The sequence below is a fragment of the Salmo trutta genome, chromosome 2 (genome assembly GCF_901001165.1).
Source record: "Salmo trutta chromosome 2, fSalTru1.1, whole genome shotgun sequence".
In the NCBI taxonomy this organism is placed as follows: Eukaryota; Metazoa; Chordata; class Actinopteri; order Salmoniformes; family Salmonidae; genus Salmo; species Salmo trutta.
The window spans coordinates 23,029,288-23,053,149 of NC_042958.1; the positions used below are offsets into that span (position 1 = coordinate 23,029,288).

General features: G+C 46.8%; 1 protein-coding gene across 1 annotated transcript in view; it reads left to right on the plus strand.

Moving 5' to 3' along the window:
* Window positions 1–23,862, plus strand: part of mmp16a (matrix metallopeptidase 16a (membrane-inserted)) — a 69,467-nt gene that overhangs the window by 15,606 nt on the left and 29,999 nt on the right. Inside the window, exons 2-4 of the mRNA XM_029691199.1 lie at window positions 789–937; window positions 1,950–2,072; window positions 2,370–2,392. Of these exons, the coding sequence (XP_029547059.1) occupies window positions 789–937; window positions 1,950–2,072; window positions 2,370–2,392 (295 nt within the window). The remainder of the gene's footprint in view (window positions 1–788; window positions 938–1,949; window positions 2,073–2,369; window positions 2,393–23,862) is intronic.

Genomic DNA, 23,862 nt, shown 5'->3' on the forward strand with positions numbered 1-23,862 from the left:
TTTTTCACTTTAATCATATTTGATGGCAGTGGTGGAAAAAGTACCCAATTGTCATACTTGAGTAAAAGTAAACCTTAATAGAAAATGGCTCAAGTATAAGTGAGTCACCCAGTAAAATACTACTTGAGTAAAAGTCTAAAAGTGTTTCGTTTTAAATATATTTAAGTATCAAAAGTAAATGTAATTGCTAAAATATACTTAAGTGTCAAAAGTAAAAGCATAAAACATTTCACATTCCTTATATTAAGCAAACCAGACAGTACGATTTTCTTGTTTTTTAAATTTACGGATAGCCAGGGGCACACTCCAACACTCAGACATAATTTACAAACAAAGTATTTGTGTTTAATGAGTCCGCCAGATCAGAGGCAGTAGGGATGACCACGGATGTTCTCCTGATAAGTGCGTGAGTTGGACCATTGTCCTGTCCTGCTAAGCATTCGTAATGTAACCAGTACTTTTTGGTATCAGGGAAAATGTATGGAGTAAAAAGTACATAATTGTCTTTAGGATTGTAGTGGAGTAAAAGTAAAAGTTGTCAGTAATATGAATAGTAAAGTACAGATACCCCAAAAAACTACTTCAGTAGTACTTTAAAGTATTTTTACTTAAGTACTTTACACCACTGTTTCATGGTTGTGTGGGTTTCAATGGCTCTTATAAAGTACTATACATAAAGCCTACCTTATTGGAATTGTACATTATTTGACCATTTGCTGACCACTCACCTCTGTGTCCTTTCTCTCTCTCCCCCCCCCCCCCCCCCCTTCCCCCTCTCCCCCCTTCAGACATGGCTCCAGAGGTATGGCTACCTTCCCCCTACAGACCCCAGGATGTCGGTCCTGCGGACGGCCCAGACCATGCAGTCTGCTATCGCTGCCATGCAGCGTCTCTATGGCCTCAACGTCACAGGATCGCTGGACAGGAACACTATAGAGTGAGCCTCACCACTTTGTATGTTGTAGGGGATCGGTTTGAGAAGGAAGATGCACATAATTATTCATCTTGATCACAGAATGAGTAGTTATTTGGGATGCAAGGTGCTTTATAAATCATTCAGTCTGTGCAGTACAACTTCATTGTAGGTTAATGAACGTCCCTAAACGTCCAATAAACAGTCACAGACCTTTATAAACATACCTGTAATGCTGTCCTGATTCGCTGCTTGACATTCTGGAAGAGAAGAGAACAGACGGGAGCGTTTCCCAGACAGAGAGTTAGCATCACACAGGTTAAGTGTCCCGTTTTAATGTGATCAAAGGGCTCTTTTACAGCAGATACACCTACACCAGCAGATCAAAGTCAGGGTAAATGCCACAGTATTACTCTGAACCTAGAAGCCTAGAAAGGGAATGAAAGCTTCAGTCTTCCTGTCTGCCTGTCTGTCTCTCTGCTGCTCGTTGAACCAATCAACATGTGTAAGAGTCCCTAGGGTTGCATCCCAAATGGCACCCTGTTCCCTATATAGTGCACTACTTTTCTCCAGGGCTCATAGGGCTCTGGTTAAAAGTAGTGCACTAATAGGGAATAGGGTGCCATTTGGGATGCACAAAAGGAGTCTAAGAAGCTGCAGTTTGGTTGTGTTAAAAGGATTAGAGAAACAAGTACCTTTTTTGCTGCTGAGATCAATTGTATGATGTGTGTATCAAATCAGTTACAACAATGTGGTGGAATTTGTGATGACTAACCTGCATGCTAAAGTCTAATTTTTTGTTTCTTTGTGCTTCGTATAATGATGTTAGCGATTACACAGTAAGGTGAGGCATATCTCTTATTATGTCTATTTCTTTGCAGATGTGTGTGTGTCCACGAGTGTGTTTGTGTGTGTGTGACTTTGTGATAACTAGTATGTCTATTGGAAGTAATGACAGGATTGCATTACAAAGTTTGTTCAGCCAAGGCCAAGTATACACCCTGTTTTGACTAATGGTGTTCTCTGTTCTTCCTAGCTGGATGAAGAAGCCCCGATGTGGTGTACCAGACCAGCTAGGAGGGGCGTCCAAATTCAGTGTCCGGAAAAAGCGGTACGCCCTTACGGGGCAGAAGTGGCAGCATAAGCATATCACATACAGGTGAGTTGATTGTTTGCTTGGTGATTGGTTGCTTGGTTTGTTGGTTGGTTGGTTGGTTGGTTTGTGATTGGTTGGTTGGTGATTGGTTGTTTGGTTGGTTTGTTATTAGTTGGTTGGTTGGTAGCATAAGCATATCACATACAGGTGAGTTGATTGATTGGTTGGTTGGATGATTGGTTGATTAGGGATTGATTTTTGGTTAATACAATTGATACAGTACTTTAAAACATGGGCTTTACTCTATGGGTCTGCCATGTGCCTGAGGATGTGTCTAGGCTTCATGTCTGTGTTCATGAGTCTACATAAGAAGGTCTTACTAGGTGAAGACATGTGGCAACCTCTCAGCTAGGCTATATGTAAAAGGTCCTGTGTGGTTCAGTTGGTATCAGCGCAGCTCTAACAACACCATGGTCATTGGGTTCAACACCTGCAGGGATCACATACTAAAAAGGGATTCACTCGATTTACTGTAAGTCGCTTTGGATAAAACGCTACAGTTAAGTTGCATGCACTGAATTATATTGTCTGTCTGATGAAACCCTCCAAAACAAAAACTTTTCAGGAAATGTTTTAAAACGGCCATATTTTCCCATTAACGAACATACAATTACGAAACTTCAGAAGCTATTTCGAATACAATCTCTTGATCCTAGAGTACTCATACAGTATATTGAGTACATATTGAGTACATTTGAGTTACATTTTTCATCAGACAGTGACGATACAGTATATTATATTATATTATATTATACAGTGCATTCGGAAAGTATTCAGACCCATAGACTTTTTCCACATGTTGTTACGTTACAGCCTTATTTTAAAATTGATAAAATAAAAACAATACCTCATCAATCTACAAACAATACTCCATAATGATAAAGCAAAAACAGTTTTTTAGAAATGTTTGCACACTTATTAAAAATAAAACAGAAATACCTTATTTACATAAGTATTCAGACCCTTTGCTATGAGACTCTAAATTGAGCTCAGGTGCATCCTGTTTCCATTGATCATCCTTGAGATGTTTCTACAACTTGAGTGAGGTGACCAAGAACCCGATCGTCACTCTGACAGAGTTCCAGAGTTCCTCTGTGGAGATGGGAGAACCTTCCAGAAGGACAACCATCGCTGCAGCACTCCACCAATCAGGCCTTTATGGTAGAGTGGCTAGACGGAGCCATTCCTCAGTAAAAGGCACATGACAGCCCGCTTGGAGTTTGCCAAAAGACATCTAAAGACTCTCAGACCATGAGAAACAAGATTCTCTGGTCTGATGAAACCAAGATTGAACTCTTTGACCTGAATGCCAAAACAACCCTAAGCACACAGCCAAGACAATGCAGGAGTGGCTTCGGGACAAGTCTCTGAATGTCTTTGAGTGGCCCAGCCAGAGCCCAGACTTGAACCCGAACAAACATCTCTGGAGAGACCTGAAAATAGCTGTGCAGCGACGCTCCCCATCCAACCTGACAGAGAGGATCTGCAGAGAAAAATGGGAGAAACTACCCAAATACAAGTCTACCAAGCTTGTAGCGTCACACCCAAGAACACTTGACACTGTAATCGCTGTCAAATGGGCTTCAACAAAGTAGAGAGTAAAGGGTCTGAATACTTATGTAAATGTGATATTTCAGTTTTTTTGTTTTTATACATTTGCAAAAAAATCTAAAAACCTGCTTTTGCTTTGTCATTATGGGGTATTGTGTGTAGATTGATGAGAAACAAAAACAATTTAATCCATTTTAGAATGATTAGGCTGTAACGTAACAGAATGTGGAAAAAGTCAAGGGGTCTGAAAACTTTTCAGAATGTACTGTTTATAAAGAAAAATAACCCCAGAACCACAGTTGAGTTTTCCCCTAGCTACTAGCTATACATCTCCTGAGTTTTCCCCTAGCTACTAGCCGTACATCTCCTGAGTTTTCCCCTAGCTACTAGCTGTACATCTCCTGAGTTTTCCCCTAGCTACTAGCTGTACATCTCCTGAGTTTTCCCCTAGCTACTAGCTGTACATCTCCTGAGTTTTCCCCGAGCTACTAGCTGTACATCTCCTGAGTTTTCCCCTAGATACTAGCTATACATCTCCTGAGTTTTCCCCTAGCTACTAGCTATACATCTCCTGAGTTTTCCCCTAGCTACTAGCTGTACATCTCCTGAGTTATCCTCTAGATACTAGCTGTACATCTCCTGAGTTTTCCCCTAGCTACTAGCTGTACATCTCCTGAGTTTTCCTCTAGCTACTAGCTGTACATCTCCTGAGTTTTCCCCGAGCTACTAGCTGTACATCTCCTGAGTTTTCCTCTAGCTACTAGCTGTACATCTCCTGAGTTTTCCTCTAGCTACTAGCTATACATCTCCTGAGTTTTCCTCTAGCTACTAGCTGTACATCTCCTGAGTTTTCCCCTAGCTACTAGCTGTACATCTCCTGAGTTTTCCCCTAGCTACTAGCTATACATCTCCTGAGTTTTCCTCTAGCTACTAGCTGTACATCTCCTGAGTTTTCCCCTAGCTACTAGCTGTACATCTCCTGAGTTTTCCTCTAGCTACTAGCTGTACATCTCCTGAGTTTTCCTCTAGCTACTAGCTATACATCTCCTGAGTTTTCCCCTAGCTACTAGCTGTACATCTCCTGAGTTTTCCCCTAGCTACTAGCTATACATCTCCTGAGTTTTCCCCTAGATACTAGCTGTACATCTCCTGAGTTTTCCCCGAGCTACTAGCTGTACATCTCCTGAGTTTTCCTCTAGCTACTAGCTGTACATCTCCTGAGTTTTCCTCTAGCTACTAGCTGTACATCTCCTGAGTTTTCCTCTAGCTACTAGCTGTACATCTCCTGAGTTTTCCTCTAGCTACTAGCTGTACATCTCCTGAGTTTTCCCCTAGCTACTAGCTGTACATCTCCTGAGTTTTCCTCTAGCTACTAGCTGTACATCTCCTGAGTTTTCCCCGAGCTACTAACTATACATCTCCTGAGTTTTCCTCTAGCTACTAGCTATACATCTCCTGAGTTTTCCTCTAGCTACTAGCTGTACATCTCCTGAGTTTTCCCCTAGCTACTAGCTGTACATCTCCTGAGTTTTCCTCTAGCTACTAGCTGTACATCTCCTGAGTTTTCCTCTAGCTACTAGCTGTACATCTCCTGAGTTTTCCCCTAGCTACTAGCTATACATCTCCTGAGTTTTCCTCTAGCTACTAGCTGTACATCTCCTGAGTTTTCCCCTAGCTACTAGCTATACATCTCCTGAGTTTTCCTCTAGCTACTAGCTGTACATCTCCTGAGTTTTCCCCTAGCTACTAGCTATACATCTCCTGAGTTTTCCTCTAGCTACTAGCTGTACATCTCCTGAGTTTTCCTCTAGCTGTACATCTCCTGAGTTTTCCTCTAGCTACTAGCTGTACATCTCCTGAGTTTTCCCCTAGCTACTAGCTGTACATCTCCTGAGTTTTCCTCTAGCTACTAGCTGTACATCTCCAGAGTTTTCCTCTAGCTACTAGCTATACATCTCCTGAGTTTTCCCCTAGCTACTAGCTATACATCTCCTGAGTTTTTCTCTAGCTACTAGCTATACATCTCCTGAGTTTTCCTCTAGCTACTAGCTATACATCTCCTGAGTTTTCCTCTAGCTACTAGCTATACATCTCCTGAGTTTTCCTCTAGCTACTAGCTGTACATCTCCTGAGTTTTCCCCTAGCTACTAGCTGTACATCTCCTGAGTTTTCCCCTAGCTACTAGCTGTACATCTCCTGAGTTTTCCCCTAGCTACTAGCTATACATCTCCTGAGTTTTCCCCTAGCTACTAGCTGTACATCTCCTGAGTTTTCCTCTAGATACTAGCTGTACATCTCCTGAGTTTTCCTCTAGATACTAGCTGTACATCTCCTGAGTTTTCTCCTAGCTACTAGCTGTACATCTCCTGAGTATTCCTCTAGCTACTAGCTGTACATCTCCTGAGTTTTCCTCTAGCTACTAGCTATACATCTCCTGAGTTTTCCTCTAGCTACTAGCTGTACATCTCCTGAGTTTTCCCCGAGCTACTAGCTGTACATCTCCTGAGTTTTCCCCTAGTTACTAGCTGTACATCTCCTGAGTTTTCCTCTAGCTACTAGCTGTACATCTCCTGAGTTTTCCTCTAGCTACTAGCTATACATCTCCTGAGTTTTCCTCTAGCTACTAGCTGTACATCTCCTGAGTTTTCCTCTAGCTACTAGCTGTACATCTCCTGAGTTTTCCTCTAGCTACTAGCTATACATCTCCTGAGTTTTCCTCTAGCTACTAGCTGTACATCTCCTGAGTTTTCCTCTAGCTACTAGCTGTACATCTCCTGAGTTTTCCTCTAGCTACTAGCTGTACATCTCCTGAGTTTTCCTCTAGCTACTAGCTATACATCTCCTGAGTTTTCCTCTAGCTACTAGCTGTACATCTCCTGAGTTTTCCTCTAGCTACTAGCTGTTCATCTCCTGAGTTTTCCTCTAGCTACTAGCTGTACATCTCCTGAGTTTTCCTCTAGCTACTAGCTGTACATCTCCTGAGTTTTCCTCTAGCTACTAGCTGTTCATCTCCTGAGTTTTCCTCTAGCTACTAGCTGTACATCTCCTGAGTTTTCCTCTAGCTACTAGCTGTACATCTCCTGAGTTTTCCTCTAGCTACTAGCTATACATCTCCTGAGTTTTCCTCTAGCTACTAGCTGTACATCTCCTGAGTTTTCCCCTAGCTACTAGCTATACATTTTCCTCTAGCTACTAGCTGTACATCTCCTGAGTTTTCCTCTAGCTACTAGCTGTACATCTCCTGAGTTTTCCTCTAGCTACTAGCTATACATCTCCTGAGTTTTCCCCTAGCTACTAGCTATACATCTCCTGAGTTTTCCTCTAGCTACTAGCTATACATCTCCTGAGTTTTCCTCTAGCTACTAGCTGTACATCTCCTGAGTTTTCCTCTAGCTACTAGCTGTACATCTCCTGAGTTTTCCTCTAGCTACTAGCTGTACATCTCCTGAGTTTTCCTCTAGCTACTAGCTGTACATCTCCTGAGTTTTCCCCTAGCTACTAGCTATACATCTCCTGAGTTTTCCTCTAGCTACTAGCTGTACATCTCCTGAGTTTTCCTCTAGCTACTAGCTGTACATCTCCTGAGCTTTCCTCTAGCTACTAGCTATACATCTCCTGAGTTTTCCTCTAGCTACTAGCTGTACATCTCCTGAGTTTTCCTCTAGCTACTAGCTGTACATCTCCTGAGTTTTCCTCTAGCTACTAGCTGTACATCTCCTGAGTTTTCCTCTAGCTACTAGCTGTACATCTCCTGAGTTTTCCTCTAGCTACTAGCTGTACATATCCTGAGTTTTCCTCTAGCTACTAGCTGTACATCTCCTGAGTTTTCCTCTAGCTACTAGCTGTACATCTCCTGAGTTTTCCTCTAGCTACTAGCTGTACATCTCCTGAGTTTTCCTCTAGCTACTAGCTGTACATCTCCTGAGTTTTCCCCTAGCTACTAGCTGTACATCTCCTGAGTTTTCCCCTAGCTACTAGCTATACATCTCCTGGGGAACAAGTCCTATACTGAAACCTGGTTAACCAGAGAATAGAATACCCGTTTCCTCTCTAGAAACTTAACTAGCAGCCTTACTCAACTCATTAGAAATCACATTCCTCCCTCTTTTTATACAACCGTCTGACTTGCAAACAGGCAGACAGACAGAATGACAGACAGAAAAACAGACAGATATACAGACAGAATGACAGACAAACAGAGCGACAGAATAACAGAATGGCAGACAGACAGACATTAGAAGGGCAGCTGCCATGCAATCCTTCTTTAATCTGAACATTGAAGCCACTCCTCGCGGTCCCCTTCTTCTCCTCCTTTTTTCACGCTCCTTTTATCGCTCTCTCTTTCGTTCTTTCAGCGTCTTTGCTCCTGAGGGGTACTGTTAGGCTGTGTCCACTCTACATCAGATAGGATTACACCCATGTCTCAACATATCATTACTCAGTAACACATATCACACTTTAAAGCTTTATACCAAGAAATATATGTAAAAATTGTAACGTCTTTTTTGCAACAGATCAAATATAGGTCTCTGTCTGGCCCTACATTTTTAAGTATAACTGCCCCCAATCCCATACTTTATGGACTAATCCTTGAGCTTCAGAATAAAAATGTATTTCCATTTTTGTCTGCCTTGAAGGATAAAAATGAACAGTATTACCAAAACCTTGATTATAATCTGGACTCTGTGACCCACTCATGAACTGTAGCGATGCCAGGAAGGAATGGAAGAAAGAAGCGATAGGGCAAAAATAGAAAGGGCTGTAGTGTGTGCAGTGCATTAAAAGGAATGGATGGAGATTGAAGAAAGGAGAGGTAAAGGAAGATGAGGAAGGGGAGAGTGCTGCAGTAGAAAGGGAAAGAGAGATTCAAGGAGAAGATGACATTTTTCACACTGTGTCATTCGTCAAGGCAACCACCACCAAAAATGTGTGTCCATCTCTATACAGTTGAACATACCTGACCATTATATTAGATAATACAGCATATTAATATTAGTACTGATATTATATTTAATATACAGTATTATACAGTATATGAAATCCTTTGTTAGTTACAATGACCTGATGCTTATAGAACACTGAGAGAAAGAGAGCAAGAGGGAGATGGAGAGAGGGAGACAGAGAGAAAGAGACAGAGACAGTACTGAGAGAGACAGAGAGAAAGAGAGGTAGCGATGCAGAGCAGAAAGCTGAGTCAGATGATGGTTATATAACGATATACAACATTTTGGGAGAGGGAGTGGGTGAGGATGAGGGCAGGGGAGAGTGTGTGTGTCTGTGTCTGTCTGTGTGTGTGTGTGTGTGTGTGTGTGTGTGTGTGTGTGTGTGTGTGTGTGTGTGTGTGGTTGTGTGTGTGTGTGTGTGTCTGTGTGTGTGTGTGTGTGTGTGTGTGTGTGTGTGTGTGTGTGTGTGTGTGTGTGTGTGTCTGTGTGTGTGTGGTTATGTGCGTGCGTGTGTGTGTGTGGTTGTCTCCAGTAGCTGGCCTGGCCAGATGGGGATGAAGCTATTCCTCATGCCACATCCATCTCTCTATCTACCATGTCCCATCATCATACCTATCCCAACCACTCCTGCTCTGCATTATTGCCTAGATGCATTTCTATGAGAGAGAGGCTGTGTATCCATGTAACCTGAGTGGAAGTCTGGGTGTTTGCCAGTTAAGTGATTATGCCTCTCTCTGTTGGTACTGGACATGTGCATGCATTGACATACAGTAGACACATGCTAATGGTAGGGAGGCGATAATTAGCTCTAGCATCCCCATAACTCTCCCAGCATGGAGTATGGAGGTGGTGTACAGTCTTATAGCTCAACCTCATTAAAACAACATGCATCCATACACTACAGTAGTCTCTCTCTCTCTCTCTCTCTCTCTCTCTCTCTCTCTCTCTCTCTCTCAAAACATTATCTATCTCCAGTGTCTTCAACTCCCTGAGGTGCAGGAGGACAGACAGACAGAGAGAGGGAACAGTAACACCTGCCAGCGTCGTGCTAGCACAGGCGGTGGTGGGAGAGAGGAGAGAGCCAGAGAGGGGGTGATGTTCAGCTGCTGTAGCCAGAGTGAGGGTGGGAGGCCTGGGGGCTAGAACAGAGAGATCCATCCCCTCTTGTCCTGGAGCTCTGGAGCTACCACGGCTGTTGCTGTTCTACACACACCCTAGGCAGTGTGGAGAGTTCGAGGACAGGGGAGGGAGGGGTTGCGATGGGAAACAGGGAAGTATTTTGGTCAGGGATGGATTATAGTTGAGCACCCTTTGGTTTGCTGAAAGGTTTGTTATAACAAGGACCACATGTTACGTGTTCAACCTCGTAGGTACTTAGAAAAACATTGAAGTCGTGAAGTAACATTTGAAGTAACATTCACATCAAATGTAGTTGATCTGGTTGGTTGATCTCTAGCAGGGCTTGTAGTGTTAGTTCCAAATGCACTTGCAACGTTGGTGTGTAGTATCTCGTATAGTGCGGAGAGCCTTAGCTCAGACATACTTAAAGAAAAAGTGAAATCTAAAGCCAAGATTCCTTGACTATCCGGTGCAGACCTGGCCACATGGCATGCTGTGGGATTATTTGTGGCCTTCTACAGGCCACATCACCCTGTGAGCAATCAGTCGTATGTACTCCTAATCTTTGATGTTCAGTCGACTGGCAAAAGACTGGCACGAGATCAACACGATAACAGTCAAACCAGATAAAGTGCCAAACTGGTATTTCCCATACTGACATCCCCATAGTGACTTATAAGGAGTGGTATGCTTTACAACCTGCGTTCATGTGGCGATAGCATCGACTAGCCTAACGCAGTGGAAACTATTTCAACTTTACATACATATTAGCTGATGTGCCTAACAGGAAATGAAGGTTCCAGGGTGGCATTTCTTCACTCTGAACCTACGATGAATGTAGGGGTTAGCTAAACAATGCACTAGGAGATAGAATGTCAAGACTTTATGAGTCTACATTCTACATGGGTCACATCCTGCTGGGTTGGAGATCGTATGGAATAACAGGAATAGGGTGGGGTTGCCCCTAGACCTTGGATCAGTTCAGCATTTCCCCCACTAATGGTTAAGGCTAGGATTGGGGGAGGGGAAGCTGATCCTAGATCTGTAATAACATGTTTGAGGATGGGCCATACAGGCACGTGGGAGTTGATAGCCATTGACTCGTCGGTTTATTGATTGGTTGTCACCCTGCAACATAGCAGGAAGCTTAAAACATTTCCATTGATTGAATGAACTGCTAATCGTCTATTTCCAATCTGTTTTCCCTGTCGTTGAACTGATTCCTTATTCAGATGCCGGCAGCTGAAATACAGTCCTTGTGTCTCATGAAAGACTCACAGGGATAACCTACTGTAGAACATGGTTCAACACCGTTTCAGGCTTTGGTGTTGTGGATGTTGTAGATGTGGCAGTGAAGGAGGCTGTGTTGTGAAGGAACATATGGTGTCCTTGTGGGTCTATTTTTAGGCCTGGATTCTCAGCATGCGGCCAGTGACGGGATGTGGAGCTTTGATAAGATGGAGCAGCCTTCAAACTGCAGCAGCAGAAAACAGTCATTTATACACTGATGCTGCTCGGCTGCCAGGGAACTGGGACTGATCTCTGTCTCTTTACTGTGTGTGTGTGTGTGTGTGTGTGTGTGTGTGTGTGTGTGTGTGTGTGTGTGTGTGTGTGTGTGTGTGTGTGTGTGTGTGTGTGTGTGTGTGTGTGTGTGTGTGTGTGTGTGCGCGCGCATGCGTGTGTGCACAAACAGTTTGCTTCTACAAACACCCAGTGTAGTGACATTTGGAGAAGAGGTATTGATATTGATGACTGTCAGTGGTATACCTTGCTGGAGGCCAGCAGCAGGGACGGTTACTGTGAAGAGCTGAACACACAGAGAGGAATCTGAGGAGGCTAGGGTACTGTACTGAGGGAACTGAGGAGGCTAGGGTACTGTACTGAGGGAACTGAGGAGGCTAGGGTACTGTACTGAGGGAACTGAGGAGGCTAGGGTACTGTACTGAGGGAACTAAGGAGGCTAGGGTACTGTACTGTACTGAGGGAACTGAGGAGGCTAGGGTACTGGACTGAGGGAACTGAGGAGGATAGGGTACTGTACTGTACTGAGGGAACTGAGACTAGTGTACTGTACTGAGGGAACTGAGGAGGCTAGGGTACTGTACTGTACTGAGGGAACTGAAGTGGCTAGGGTACTGTACTGAGGGAACTGAGGAGGCTAGGGTACTGTACTGAGGGAACTGAGGAGGCTAGGGTACTGTACTGAGGGAACTAAGGAGGCTAGGGTACTGTACTGTACTGAGGGAACTGAGGAGGCTAGGGTACTGGACTGAGGGAACTGAGGAGGATAGGGTACTGTACTGTACTGAGGGAACTGAGGCTAGTGTACTGTACTGAGGGAACTGAGGAGGCTAGGGTACTGTACTGTACTGAGGGAACTGAAGTGGCTAGGGTACTGTACTGAGGGAACTAAGGAGGCTAGGGTACTGTACTGTACTGAGGGAACTGAGGCTAGGGTACTGTACTGAGGGAACTGAGGAGGCTAGGGTACTGTACTGTACTGAGGGAACTGAGGCTAGGGTACTGTACTGAGGGAACTAAGGAGGCTAGGGTTCTGTACTGAGGGAACTGAGGAGGCTAGGGTACTGTACTGTACTGAGGGAACTGAGGCTAGGGTATTGTACTGTACTGAGGGAACTGAGGAGGCTAGGGTACTGTACTGTACTGAGGGAACTGAGGAGGCTAGGGTACTGTATTGAGGGAACTGAGGAGGCTAGGGTACTGTACTGAGGGAACTGAGGAGGCTAGGGTACTGTACTGTACTGAGGGAACTGAGGCTAGGGTACTGTACTGTACTGAGGAAACTGAGGAGGCTAGGGTACTGTACTGTACTGAGGGACCTGAGGCTAGGGTACTGTACTGTACTGAGGGAACTGAGGAGGCTAGGGTACTGTACTGCACTGTACTGAGGGAACTGAGGCTAGGGTACTGTACTGTACTGAAGGAACTGAGGAGACTAGGGTACTGTACTGAGGGACCTGAGGCTAGGGTACTGTACTGAAGGAACTGAGGAGACTAGGGTACTGTACTGAGGGAACTGAGGAGGCTAGGGTACTGTACTGTACTGAGGGAACTGAGGCTAGGATACTGTACTGAGGGAACTGAGGAGGCTAGGGTACTGTACTGAGGGACCTGAGGCTAGGGTACTGTACTGAAGGAACTGAGGAGACTAGGGTACTGTACTGTACTGAGGGAACTGAGGAGACTAGGGTACTGTACTGTACTGAGGGAACTGAGGAGGCTAGGGTACTGTGCTGTACTGAGGAAACTGAGGAGGCTAGGGTACTGTACTGAGGGAACTGAGGCTAGGGTACTGTACTGTACTGAGGGAACTGAGGAGGCTAGGGTACTGTACTGTACTGAGGGAACTGAGGAGGCTAGGGTACTGTACTGAGGGAACTGAGGCTAGGGTACTGTACTGTACTGTACTGAGGGAACTGAGGAGGCTAGGGTACTGTACTGCGGGAACTGAGGCTAGGGTACTGTACTGTACTGAGGGAACTGAGGCTAGGGTACTGTACTGTACTGAGGGAACTGAGGCTAGGGTACTGTACTGAGGGAACTGAGGAGGCTAGGGTACTGTACTGTACTGAGGGAACTGAGGAGACTAGGGTACTGTACTGTACTGAGGGAACTGAGGATGCTAGGTTACTGTACTGTACTGAGGGAACTGAGGAGGCTAGGGTACTGTACTGTACTGAGGGAACTGAGGAGGCTAGGGTACTGTACTATACTGAGGGAACTGAGGCTAGGGTACTGTACTGTACTGAGGGAACTGAGGCTAGGGTACTGTACTGTACTGAGGGAACTGAGGAGACTAGGGTAATGTACTGTACTGAGGGAACTGAGGAGACTAGGGTACTGTACTGTCCTGTACTGTACTGTACTGTACTGAGGGAACTGAGGAGGCTAGGGTACTGTACTGTACTGTACTGAGGGAACTGAGGAGGCTAGGGTACTGTACTGTACTGAGGGAACTGAGGAGGCTAGGGTACTGTACTGTACTGAGGGAACTGAGGAGGCTAGGGTACTGTACTGTACTGAGGGAACTGAGGAGGCTAGGGTACTGTACTGTACTGAGGGAACTGAGGAGGCTAGGTTACTGTACTGTACTGAGGGAACTGAGGAGGCTAGGGTACTGTACTGTACTGAGGGAACTGAGGAGGCTAGGGTACTGTACTGTACTGAGGGAACTGAGGAGGCTAGGGTACTGTACTGTACTGAGGGAACTGAGGAGGCTAGGGTACTGTACTGAGGGACCTGAGGCTAGGGTACTGTACTGAAGGAACTGAGGAGACTAGGGTACTGTACTGTACTGAGGGAACTGAGGAGGCTAGGGTACTGTACTGTACTGAGGGAACTGAGGCTAGGGTACTGTACTGTACTGAGGGAACTGAGGCTAGGGTACTGTACTGAGGGAACTGAGGAGGCTAGGGTACTGTACTCTACTGAGGGAACTGAGGAGACTAGGGTACTGTACTGTACTGAGGGAACTGAGGTGGCTAGGATACTGTACTGAGGGAACTGAGGAGGCTAGGGTACTGTACTGTACTGAGGGAACTGAGGCTAGGATACTGTACTGAGGGAACTGAGGAGGCTAGGGTACTGTACTGAGGGAACTGAGGCTAGGGTACTGTACTGAGGGAACTGAGGAGACTAGGGTACTGTACTGTACTGAGGGAACTGAGGCTAGGGTACTGTACTGTACTGAGGGAACTGAGGCTAGGGTACTGTACTGAGGGAACTGAGGAGGCTAGGGTACTGTACTCTACTGAGGGAACTGAGGAGACTAGGGTACTGTACTGTACTGAGGGAACTGAGGAGGCTAGGGTACTGTACTGTACTGAGGGAACTGAGGCTAGGATACTGTACTGAGGGAACTGAGGAGGCTAGGATACTGTACTGAGGGAACTGAGGCTAGGGTACTGTACTGAGGGAACTGAGGAGACTAGGGTACTGTACTGTACTGAGGGAACTGAGGCTAGGGTACTGTACTCTACTGAGGGAACTGAGGAGACTAGGGTACTGTACTGTACTGAGGGAACAGAGGAGGTTAGGGTACTGTACTGTACTGAGGGAACTGAGGAGGCTAGGGTACTGTACTGTACTGAGGGAACTGAGGAGACTAGGGTACTGTACTGTACTGAGGGAACTGAGGTGGCTAGGATACTGTACTGAGGGAACTGAGGAGGCTAGGGTATTGTACTGTACTGAGGGAACTGAGGCTAGGATACTGTACTGAAGGAACTGAGGAGACTAGGGTACTGTACTGTACTGAGGGAACTGAGGAGGCTAGGGTACTGTACTGTACTGAGGGAACTGAGGCTAGGGTACTGTACTGAGGGAACTGAGGAGGCTAGGGTACTGTACTGAGGGAACTGAGGCTAGGGTACTGTACTGTACTGTACTGAGGTAACTGAGGAGGCTAGGGTACTGTACTGAGGGAACTGAGGCTAGGGTTCTGTACTGTACTGAGGGAACTGAGGCTAGGGTACTGTACTGTACTGAGGGAACTGAGGCTAGGGTACTGTACTGAGGGAACTGAGGAGGCTAGGGTACTGTACTGTACTGAGGGAACTGAGGAGACTAGGGTACTGTACTGTACTGAGGGAACTGAGGATGCTAGGTTACTGTACTGTACTGAGGGAACTGAGGAGGCTAGGGTACTGTACTGTACTGAGGGAACTGAGGAGGCTAGGGTACTGTACTGTACTGAGGGAACTGAGGCTAGGGTACTGTACTGTACTGAGGGAACTGAGGCTAGGGTACTGTACTCTACTGAGGGCACTGAGGAGACTAGGGTAATGTGCTGTACTGAGGGAACTGAGGAGCCTAGGGTACTGTACTGTACTGTACTGAGGGAACTGAGGAGGCTAGGGTACTGTACTGTACTGTACTGAGGGAACTGAGGAGGCTAGGGTACTGTACTGAGGGAACTGAGGAGGCTAGGGTACTGTACTGTACTGTACTGAGGGAACTGAGGATGCTAGGGTACTGTACTGTACTGAGGGAACTGAGGAGGCTAGGGTACTGTACTGTACTGAGGGAACTGAGGAGGCTAGGTTACTGTACTGTACTGAGGGAACTGAGGAGGCTAGGGTACTGTACTGTACTGAGGGAACTGAGGAGGCTAGGGTACTGTACTGTACTGAGGGAACTGAGGAGGCTAGGGTACTGTACTGTACTGAGGAGGCTAGGGTACTGTACTGTACTGAGGGAACTGAGGAGACTAGGGTACTGTACTGTACTGAGGGAACTGAGGTGGCTAGGATACTGTACTGAGGGAACTGAGGAGGCTAGGGTAATGTACTGTACTGAGGGAACTGAGGCTAGGATACTGTACTGAGGGAACTGAGGAGGCTAGGGTACTGTACTGAGGGACCTGAGGCTAGGGTACTGTACTGAAGGAACTGAGGAGACTAGGGTACTGTACTGTACTGAGGGAACTGAGGAGGCTAGGGTACTGTACTGAGGGAACTGAGGCTAGGGTACTGTACTGAGGGAACTGAGGAGACTAGGGTACTGTACTGTACTGAGGGAACTGAGGAGGCTAGGGTACTGTACTGTACTGAGGAAACTGAGGAGGCTAGGGTACTGTACTGTACTGAGGGAACTGAGGAGGCTAGGGTACTGTACTGTACTGAGGGAACTGAGGCTAGGATACTGTACTGAGGGAACTGAGGAGGCTAGGGTACTGTACTGAGGGAACTGAGGCTAGGGTACTGTACTGAGGGAACTGAGGAGACTAGGGTACTGTACTGTACTGAGGGAACTGAGGCTAGGGTACTGTACTCTACTGAGGGAACTGAGGAGACTAGGGTACTGTACTGTACTGAGGGAACAGAGGAGGTTAGGGTACTGTACTGTACTGAGGGAACTGAGGAGGCTAGGGTACTGTACTGTACTGAGGGAACTGAGGAGACTAGGGTACTGTACTGTACTGAGGGAACTGAGGTGGCTAGGATACTGTACTGAGGGAACTGAGGAGGCTAGGGTATTGTACTGTACTGAGGGAACTGAGGCTAGGATACTGTACTGAAGGAACTGAGGAGACTAGGGTACTGTACTGTACTGAGGGAACTGAGGAGGCTAGGGTACTGTACTGTACTGAGGGAACTGAGGCTAGGGTACTGTACTGAGGGAACTGAGGAGGCTAGGGTACTGTACTGAGGGAACTGAGGCTAGGGTACTGTACTGTACTGTACTGAGGTAACTGAGGAGGCTAGGGTACTGTACTGAGGGAACTGAGGCTAGGGTTCTGTACTGTACTGAGGGAACTGAGGCTAGGGTACTGTACTGTACTGAGGGAACTGAGGCTAGGGTACTGTACTGAGGGAACTGAGGAGGCTAGGGTACTGTACTGTACTGAGGGAACTGAGGAGACTAGGGTACTGTACTGTACTGAGGGAACTGAGGATGCTAGGTTACTGTACTGTACTGAGGGAACTGAGGAGGCTAGGGTACTGTACTGTACTGAGGGAACTGAGGAGGCTAGGGTACTGTACTGTACTGAGGGAACTGAGGCTAGGGTACTGTACTGTACTGAGGGAACTGAGGCTAGGGTACTGTACTCTACTGAGGGCACTGAGGAGACTAGGGTAATGTGCTGTACTGAGGGAACTGAGGAGCCTAGGGTACTGTACTGTACTGTACTGAGGGAACTGAGGAGGCTAGGGTACTGTACTGTACTGTACTGAGGGAACTGAGGAGGCTAGGGTACTGTACTGAGGGAACTGAGGAGGCTAGGGTACTGTACTGTACTGTACTGAGGGAACTGAGGATGCTAGGGTACTGTACTGTACTGAGGGAACTGAGGAGGCTAGGGTACTGTACTGTACTGAGGGAACTGAGGAGGCTAGGTTACTGTACTGTACTGAGGGAACTGAGGAGGCTAGGGTACTGTACTGTACTGAGGGAACTGAGGAGGCTAGGGTACTGTACTGTACTGAGGGAACTGAGGAGGCTAGGGTACTGTACTGTACTGAGGAGGCTAGGGTACTGTACTGTACTGAGGGAACTGAGGAGACTAGGGTACTGTACTGTACTGAGGGAACTGAGGTGGCTAGGATACTGTACTGAGGGAACTGAGGAGGCTAGGGTAATGTACTGTACTGAGGGAACTGAGGCTAGGATACTGTACTGAGGGAACTGAGGAGGCTAGGGTACTGTACTGAGGGACCTGAGGCTAGGGTACTGTACTGAAGGAACTGAGGAGACTAGGGTACTGTACTGTACTGAGGGAACTGAGGAGGCTAGGGTACTGTACTGAGGGAACTGAGGCTAGGGTACTGTACTGAGGGAACTGAGGAGACTAGGGTACTGTACTGTACTGAGGGAACTGAGGAGGCTAGGGTACTGTACTGTACTGAGGAAACTGAGGAGGCTAGGGTACTGTACTGTACTGAGGGAACTGAGGAGACTAGGGTACTGTACTGTACTGAGGGAACTGAGGAGACTAGGGTACTGTACTGTACTGTACTGTACTGAGGGAACTGAGGAGGCTAGGGTACTGTACTGTACTGAGGGAACTGAGGAGGCTAGGGTACTGTACTGTACTGTACTGAGGGAACTGAGGAGGCTAGGGTACTGTACTGTACTGAGGGAACTGAGGCTAGGATACTGTACTGAGGGAACTGAGGAGGCTAGGGTACTGTACTGAGGGACCTGAGGCTAGTGTACTGTACTGAAGGAACTGAGGAGACTACGGTACTGTACTGTACTGAGGGAACTGAGGAGGCTAGGGTACTGTACTATACTGAAGGAACTGAGGAGACTACGGTACTGTACTGTACTGAGGGAACTGAGGAGGCTAGGGTACTGTACTGTACTGAGGGAACTGAGGCTAGGGTACTGTACTGAGGGAACTGAGGAGACTAGGGTACTGTACTGTACTGAGGGAACTGAGGCTAGGGTACTGTACTGTACTGAGGGAACTGAGGCTAGGGTACTGTACTGTACTGAGGGAACTGAGGAGACTAGGGTATTGTACTATACTGAGGGAACTGAGGAGGCTAGGGTACTGTACTGTACTGAGGGAACTGAGGAGGCTAGGGTACTGTACTGTACTGAGGGAACTGAGGAGGCTAGGATACTGTACTGTACTGAGGGAACTGAGGAGGCTAGGGTACTGTACTGTACTGAGGGAACTGAGGCTAGGATACTGTACTGTACTGAGGGAACTGAGGAGGCTAGGGTACTGTACTGTACTGAGGGAAAAGCAAACAAATACATGAACTAGCAGACAAAATAATTAGAAGAACTTGATTTTGAATGATTTTTCCAAATGTTTGTATAGCAATGAATCTATGCAGTGAGAACTAACTTGATTTGTTTTATTAACACAGTGTGTGGCATAGAGAGAGAGAGAGATATAGGAGAGAGAGAGAGAGATAAGAGAGAGAGAGAGAGATATAGGAGAGAGAGAGATATAAGAGAGAGAGAGAGAGAGAGAGATGTAAGAGAGAGAGAGAGATATAAGAGAGAGAGATATAAGAGAGAGAGAGAGAGAGAGAGAGATGTAAGAGAGAGAGAGAGATATAAGAGAGAGAGAGAGAGATATAAAAGAGAGAGAGAGAGAGATATAGGAGAGAGAAAGGTATAGGAGAGAGAGAGATATAGGAGAGAGAGAGATATAGGAGAGAGAGAGAGAGAGAGAAAGAGAGAGAGAGAGAGAAAGCTAGCACCATTCTCTACCCCACCAGGCTGCCTCTAGAAATAGACGCTCACCCACTGACACTAGCACTAGCTGCTATGTGGGTGGCATCAGCCTCTTCCGCCCACACACACACACGCACGCACACACGCACACACAGACCTCTCTCTACATAGTTTATCTCACATGCCTCTTTCTGCCACAGCACTTCAGGCAGGGAGCTGGAAGTCAAACTCATAACCTCCCCAACAAGGCCATTAATTAAACAACCTCCATACACAGCCACTTCCCCTCTTTCCTTTCCTGCCTCCTCTTTCAGCTCTTTTGTAGAGAAGATGGATTCATTCAACACAATTGTGTTTTAACAGGAGATCACTGATAAGGTTTTTGCGAAAGGGAATTACGCTGAGAATCGCATTTTTCCGTTTTTTGTGTGATATACTCAGCGTAATTCTGTAAGCATGGAATTTCCCCAAAGCAGAGAGCACAGGTATGCAGAATGGGGGCGGACAGAGAGAGAGAGGTGGTGCGAGAAAAGAGAGAGAGTGTAAATCAGGGAGATAGAGAGATAACATTGTGGCGGGGTGCTGTAGTTTGGCTGCAGCCATAATGGCCAGTCTGTCTGTTCACACCCAGAAACCAGGCCAGGCGCAGCATAAGAAACAGAACCTGAGCCCTGCTGGCAACAGCACAGGCAGGCAGGGGCACCAAACTCTCAGACTGCTCCTGGAATCTCAGCACTCAGCTACTCCTTCCCTCCCTCCCTCGCCTTGCTCTCGTTCACACTTTATCTCTTTCGGTTTGACTCTCCAGTACATATGCGTGACATGTTATTGACAATTGACTGAAGCGGCACTGCTGTCAAAATATTGGGAATCACTGTTTCCCTGTATTTCTTCAGCTTCTTTCTCATCTTTCTTCCGTTCCGTTTCTCTCCTCTCCCGTTTCCTCTTCCTCCTCCCACTCACTTCCAGTCCTTTAGTACCACAACCAGTTACTCACACGCACGCACGCCGGCGCACACACTCACACCTCTCAGACGGCCGCTCTACTCTTCAGGGGCCTCGACCCAGGGAATTCTGGGTAGGAGGAAGACAATGGGAACATTTAGCTCCTCCAGGGACAAAGGAAGTGCTTATTCTCAGTGCTAAGACTCGGGCGTAAACAACAGCAGCAACAGCAAGCATGCAATAATAACACAGTTGTCAACACAAGTGTCAGGCCTTGAGTGGGGGAAGGCTGATGGGCGGCAGATCTGTCTTTCCTTGGGGAGCTCTGCTAGAGATGGGAGTGTTGTACTACATCGTTGGTAATTATATGGCATGTGGATGATGCAGTTCAATTGTTGTTGTTTTAGTTCCTGCAGAAGATGCAGTGTCAGCCTTTTAATATCGTACAAACACCTCTCTCTGTCTCTGTTTCTGTCTCCCCCTCACTCTCTTTCTCCCTCTCACTCCCTGTCTCCCTACCTCTCTCTCTCTCTCCTCTCCCTCTCTCGCATGCCCTTTCACAAACCCATGATGAATTGAATGAGTAGATAAATACAGAGCAACTGAAACAGCATTCATGACAAAAGCAATGATATGCTTTTATTTTGTTAAGTTAGGAGCAGAAAGAGAGAGAGAGAGAGTACAGTACAGTACTGTACGTAAAGAGGTAGAGCAGAGAAAGGTACAGTAAACCACGGTCAGATCCATATGACTTTGTTTCTTGTCGAAGCGAAAGTTTATTGTGGTGAAATACTGTCGTCCCTCTCACTGTATGGGGAATAGGAGGTCAGAGTTACAACCGCAGGTAGAGGCCAGCACTGCCATGCAGAGCAATAGAACTCCTGTGTGTCGAGAGCCCTAGATCTAGTGGAAAGACGAAGGACTCAGAGTCAGTCTGGTGAGTAAGAAACAGACTGAGTCACGTGTGTCCCCGGGAGCAGCCCTGCACTGTGGCATGTGCAGCTAGCCACGTAACCAATCAATTATGAGGAAAGGGCAGATCTAGTGGAGCTCCAGGTTCCTAATCACAGCTCCTGTATATTTTGCTGCTGCTGAGAGAGAGAGAGAGAGAGAGAGAGAGAGAGAGAGAGAGAGAGAGAGAGAGAGAGAGAGAGAGAGAGAGAGGAGAGAGAGAGAGAGAGAGAGAGAGAGGAGGAAAGAGAGAGAGAGAGAGATCTGTTTATTTACTTTCCCTTTCAACTACTTGCACATTGTACATAGCCAATAATATAACCTTTGAAATGTCTTTTATTCTTTGAAACTTTTGAGTGTAACGTTCACTACGGTTTCCCTTGTTTATTTCCCTTGTTTATTTCCCCTTTGTTTATTGTCTATTCCATTTGCGTTGGCAATGTAAACATATGTTTCCCATGTCAATAGAGCCCTTTGAATTGAATTCAATTGAGAGAGAGAGAGAGAGAGAGAGAGAGAGAGAGAGAGAGAGAGAGAGAGAGAGAGAGAGAGAGAGGAGAGAGAGAGAGAGAGAGAGAGGAGAGAGAGATGAGAGGAGAGAGGAGAGAGAGAGGAGGAGAGAGAGAGAGAGAGAGAGAGAGAGAGAGAGGGGGCAGAGAGAGAGAATAGAAAATGAGATGGTGATCATAAATCTCCAGTGTCTTCCCCTCCCTCCCTCCCACCCTCCCTCCCTATCTCTTCTCTCTGTGCGAGAGGGTTAGCTTCCTCCCTGCCTCATTTATAACAGTATGACCTCCAGTGTCTGTTCAGTAGGAGAGGACTGTAGTGGCAGAGAGAGGAGAGGGGAGGCGAGGAGAGGAGAAAGGGGACAGCGGGAAGGATAGGAGCGGAGAGGAGAAAGGGGGAGAGAGGGAAGGAGAGGAGAAAGGGGGAGAGAGGGAAGGAGAGGAGAAAGGGGGAGAGAGGGAAGGAGAGGAGAAAGGGGGAGAGAGGGAAGGAGAGGAGAAAGGGGGAGAGAGGGAGGAGGAAAGGGGGAGAGAGGGAAGGAGAGGAGAAAGGGGGAGAGAGGGAAGGAGAGGAGAAAGGGGGAGAGAGGGAAGGAGAGGAGAAAGGGGGAGAGAGAGGGAAGGAGAGGAGAAAGGGGGAGAGAGGGAAGGAGAGGAGAAAGGGGGAGAGAGGGAAGGAGAGGAGAAAGGGGGAGAGAGGGAAGGAGAGGAGAAAGGGGGAGAGAGGGAAGGAGAGGAGCGGAGAGGAGAATGGGGGAGAGAGGAGTGGAGTGGAGAAAGGGGGAGAGAGGGAAGGAGAGGAGTGGAGAGGAGAAAGGGGGAGAGAGGGAAGGAGAGGAGAAAGGGGGGAGAGAGGGAAGGAGAGGAGAAAGGGGGAGAGAGGGAAGGAGAGGAGAAAGGGGGAGAGAGGGAAGGAGAGGAGAAAGGGGGAGAGAGGGAAGGAGAGGAGAAAGGGGGAGAGAGGGAAGGAGAGGAGAAAGGGGGAGAGAGGGAAGGAGAGGAGAAAGGGGGAGAGAGGGAAGGAGAGGAGAGGAGAAAGGGGGAGAGAGGGAAGGAGAGGAGCGGAGAGGAGAATGGGGGAGAGAGGGAAGGAGAGGAGCGGAGAGGAGAAAGGGGGAGAGATGAGAGGTAAAAGGGAGACATGGGGAGGAGAGGAGAGCTCCAGCAGGTTTTCACAATGACACTGTCTGTTGGTCACGCGGGATGGAGATATAGAGAAGATATACGGTAGTGATTTTTAAACTGATATCTGAAGGACAGTGCTCCTCCCTTCATCCGGTTCCATTGTTGGAGGATGAGATATGGCTGTTGACAGGATATGATGTCACAGAGACTACAGGGGTCAGGGGTCAAGGTGAGAGTCAAGGTAGCCTGTGAATCTCTCTGCACTCTGTACCATATACTGTACAGCAGGGCTCTTCAACTGGCAGCCCACGGGCCAGATCTGGCCCTTTTATCAATTTCGGCTGGCCTCTTGATCAGTTCTGAACATTAATAAAAAATGTATTAATTAAAACTATCATGTTGATATCATGGATGGTCAATCCTTGCTTCCCTAGTTCTGTCTATGAATTTGAGAGTGGTTACATTTCTCCAGCTCCATCCTTCAGCTTTTTATGGAAACAGGGGCGGGGAAGCACTTTGTCATTGTTTAACCTGTTTGGGATAGGGGGCAGTATTTTCACGGCCGGATAAAAAACGTACCCGATTTAATCTGGTTACTACTCCTGCCCAGAAACTAGAATATGCATATAATTAGTAGATTTGGATAGAAAACACAAAAGTTTCTAAAACTGTTTGAATGGTGTCTGTGAGTATAACAGAACTCATATGGCAGGCCAAAACCTGAGAAGATTCCATACAGGAAGTGCCCTGTCTGACAATTTGTTCTCCTTCTGTGGCATCTCTATCGAAAATACAGCATCTCTGCTATAACGTGACATTTTCTAAGGCTTCCATTGGCTCTCAGAAGGCGCCAGAAAGTGGAATGACGTCTCTGCAGTCTCTTTCAGCCTTTGAATGAAAACAACGTCGCCTGGTTGGAATATTATCGCTATTTTACGAGAAAAATAGCATAAAAATAGATTTTAAACAGCGTTTGACATGCTTCGAAGTACGGTA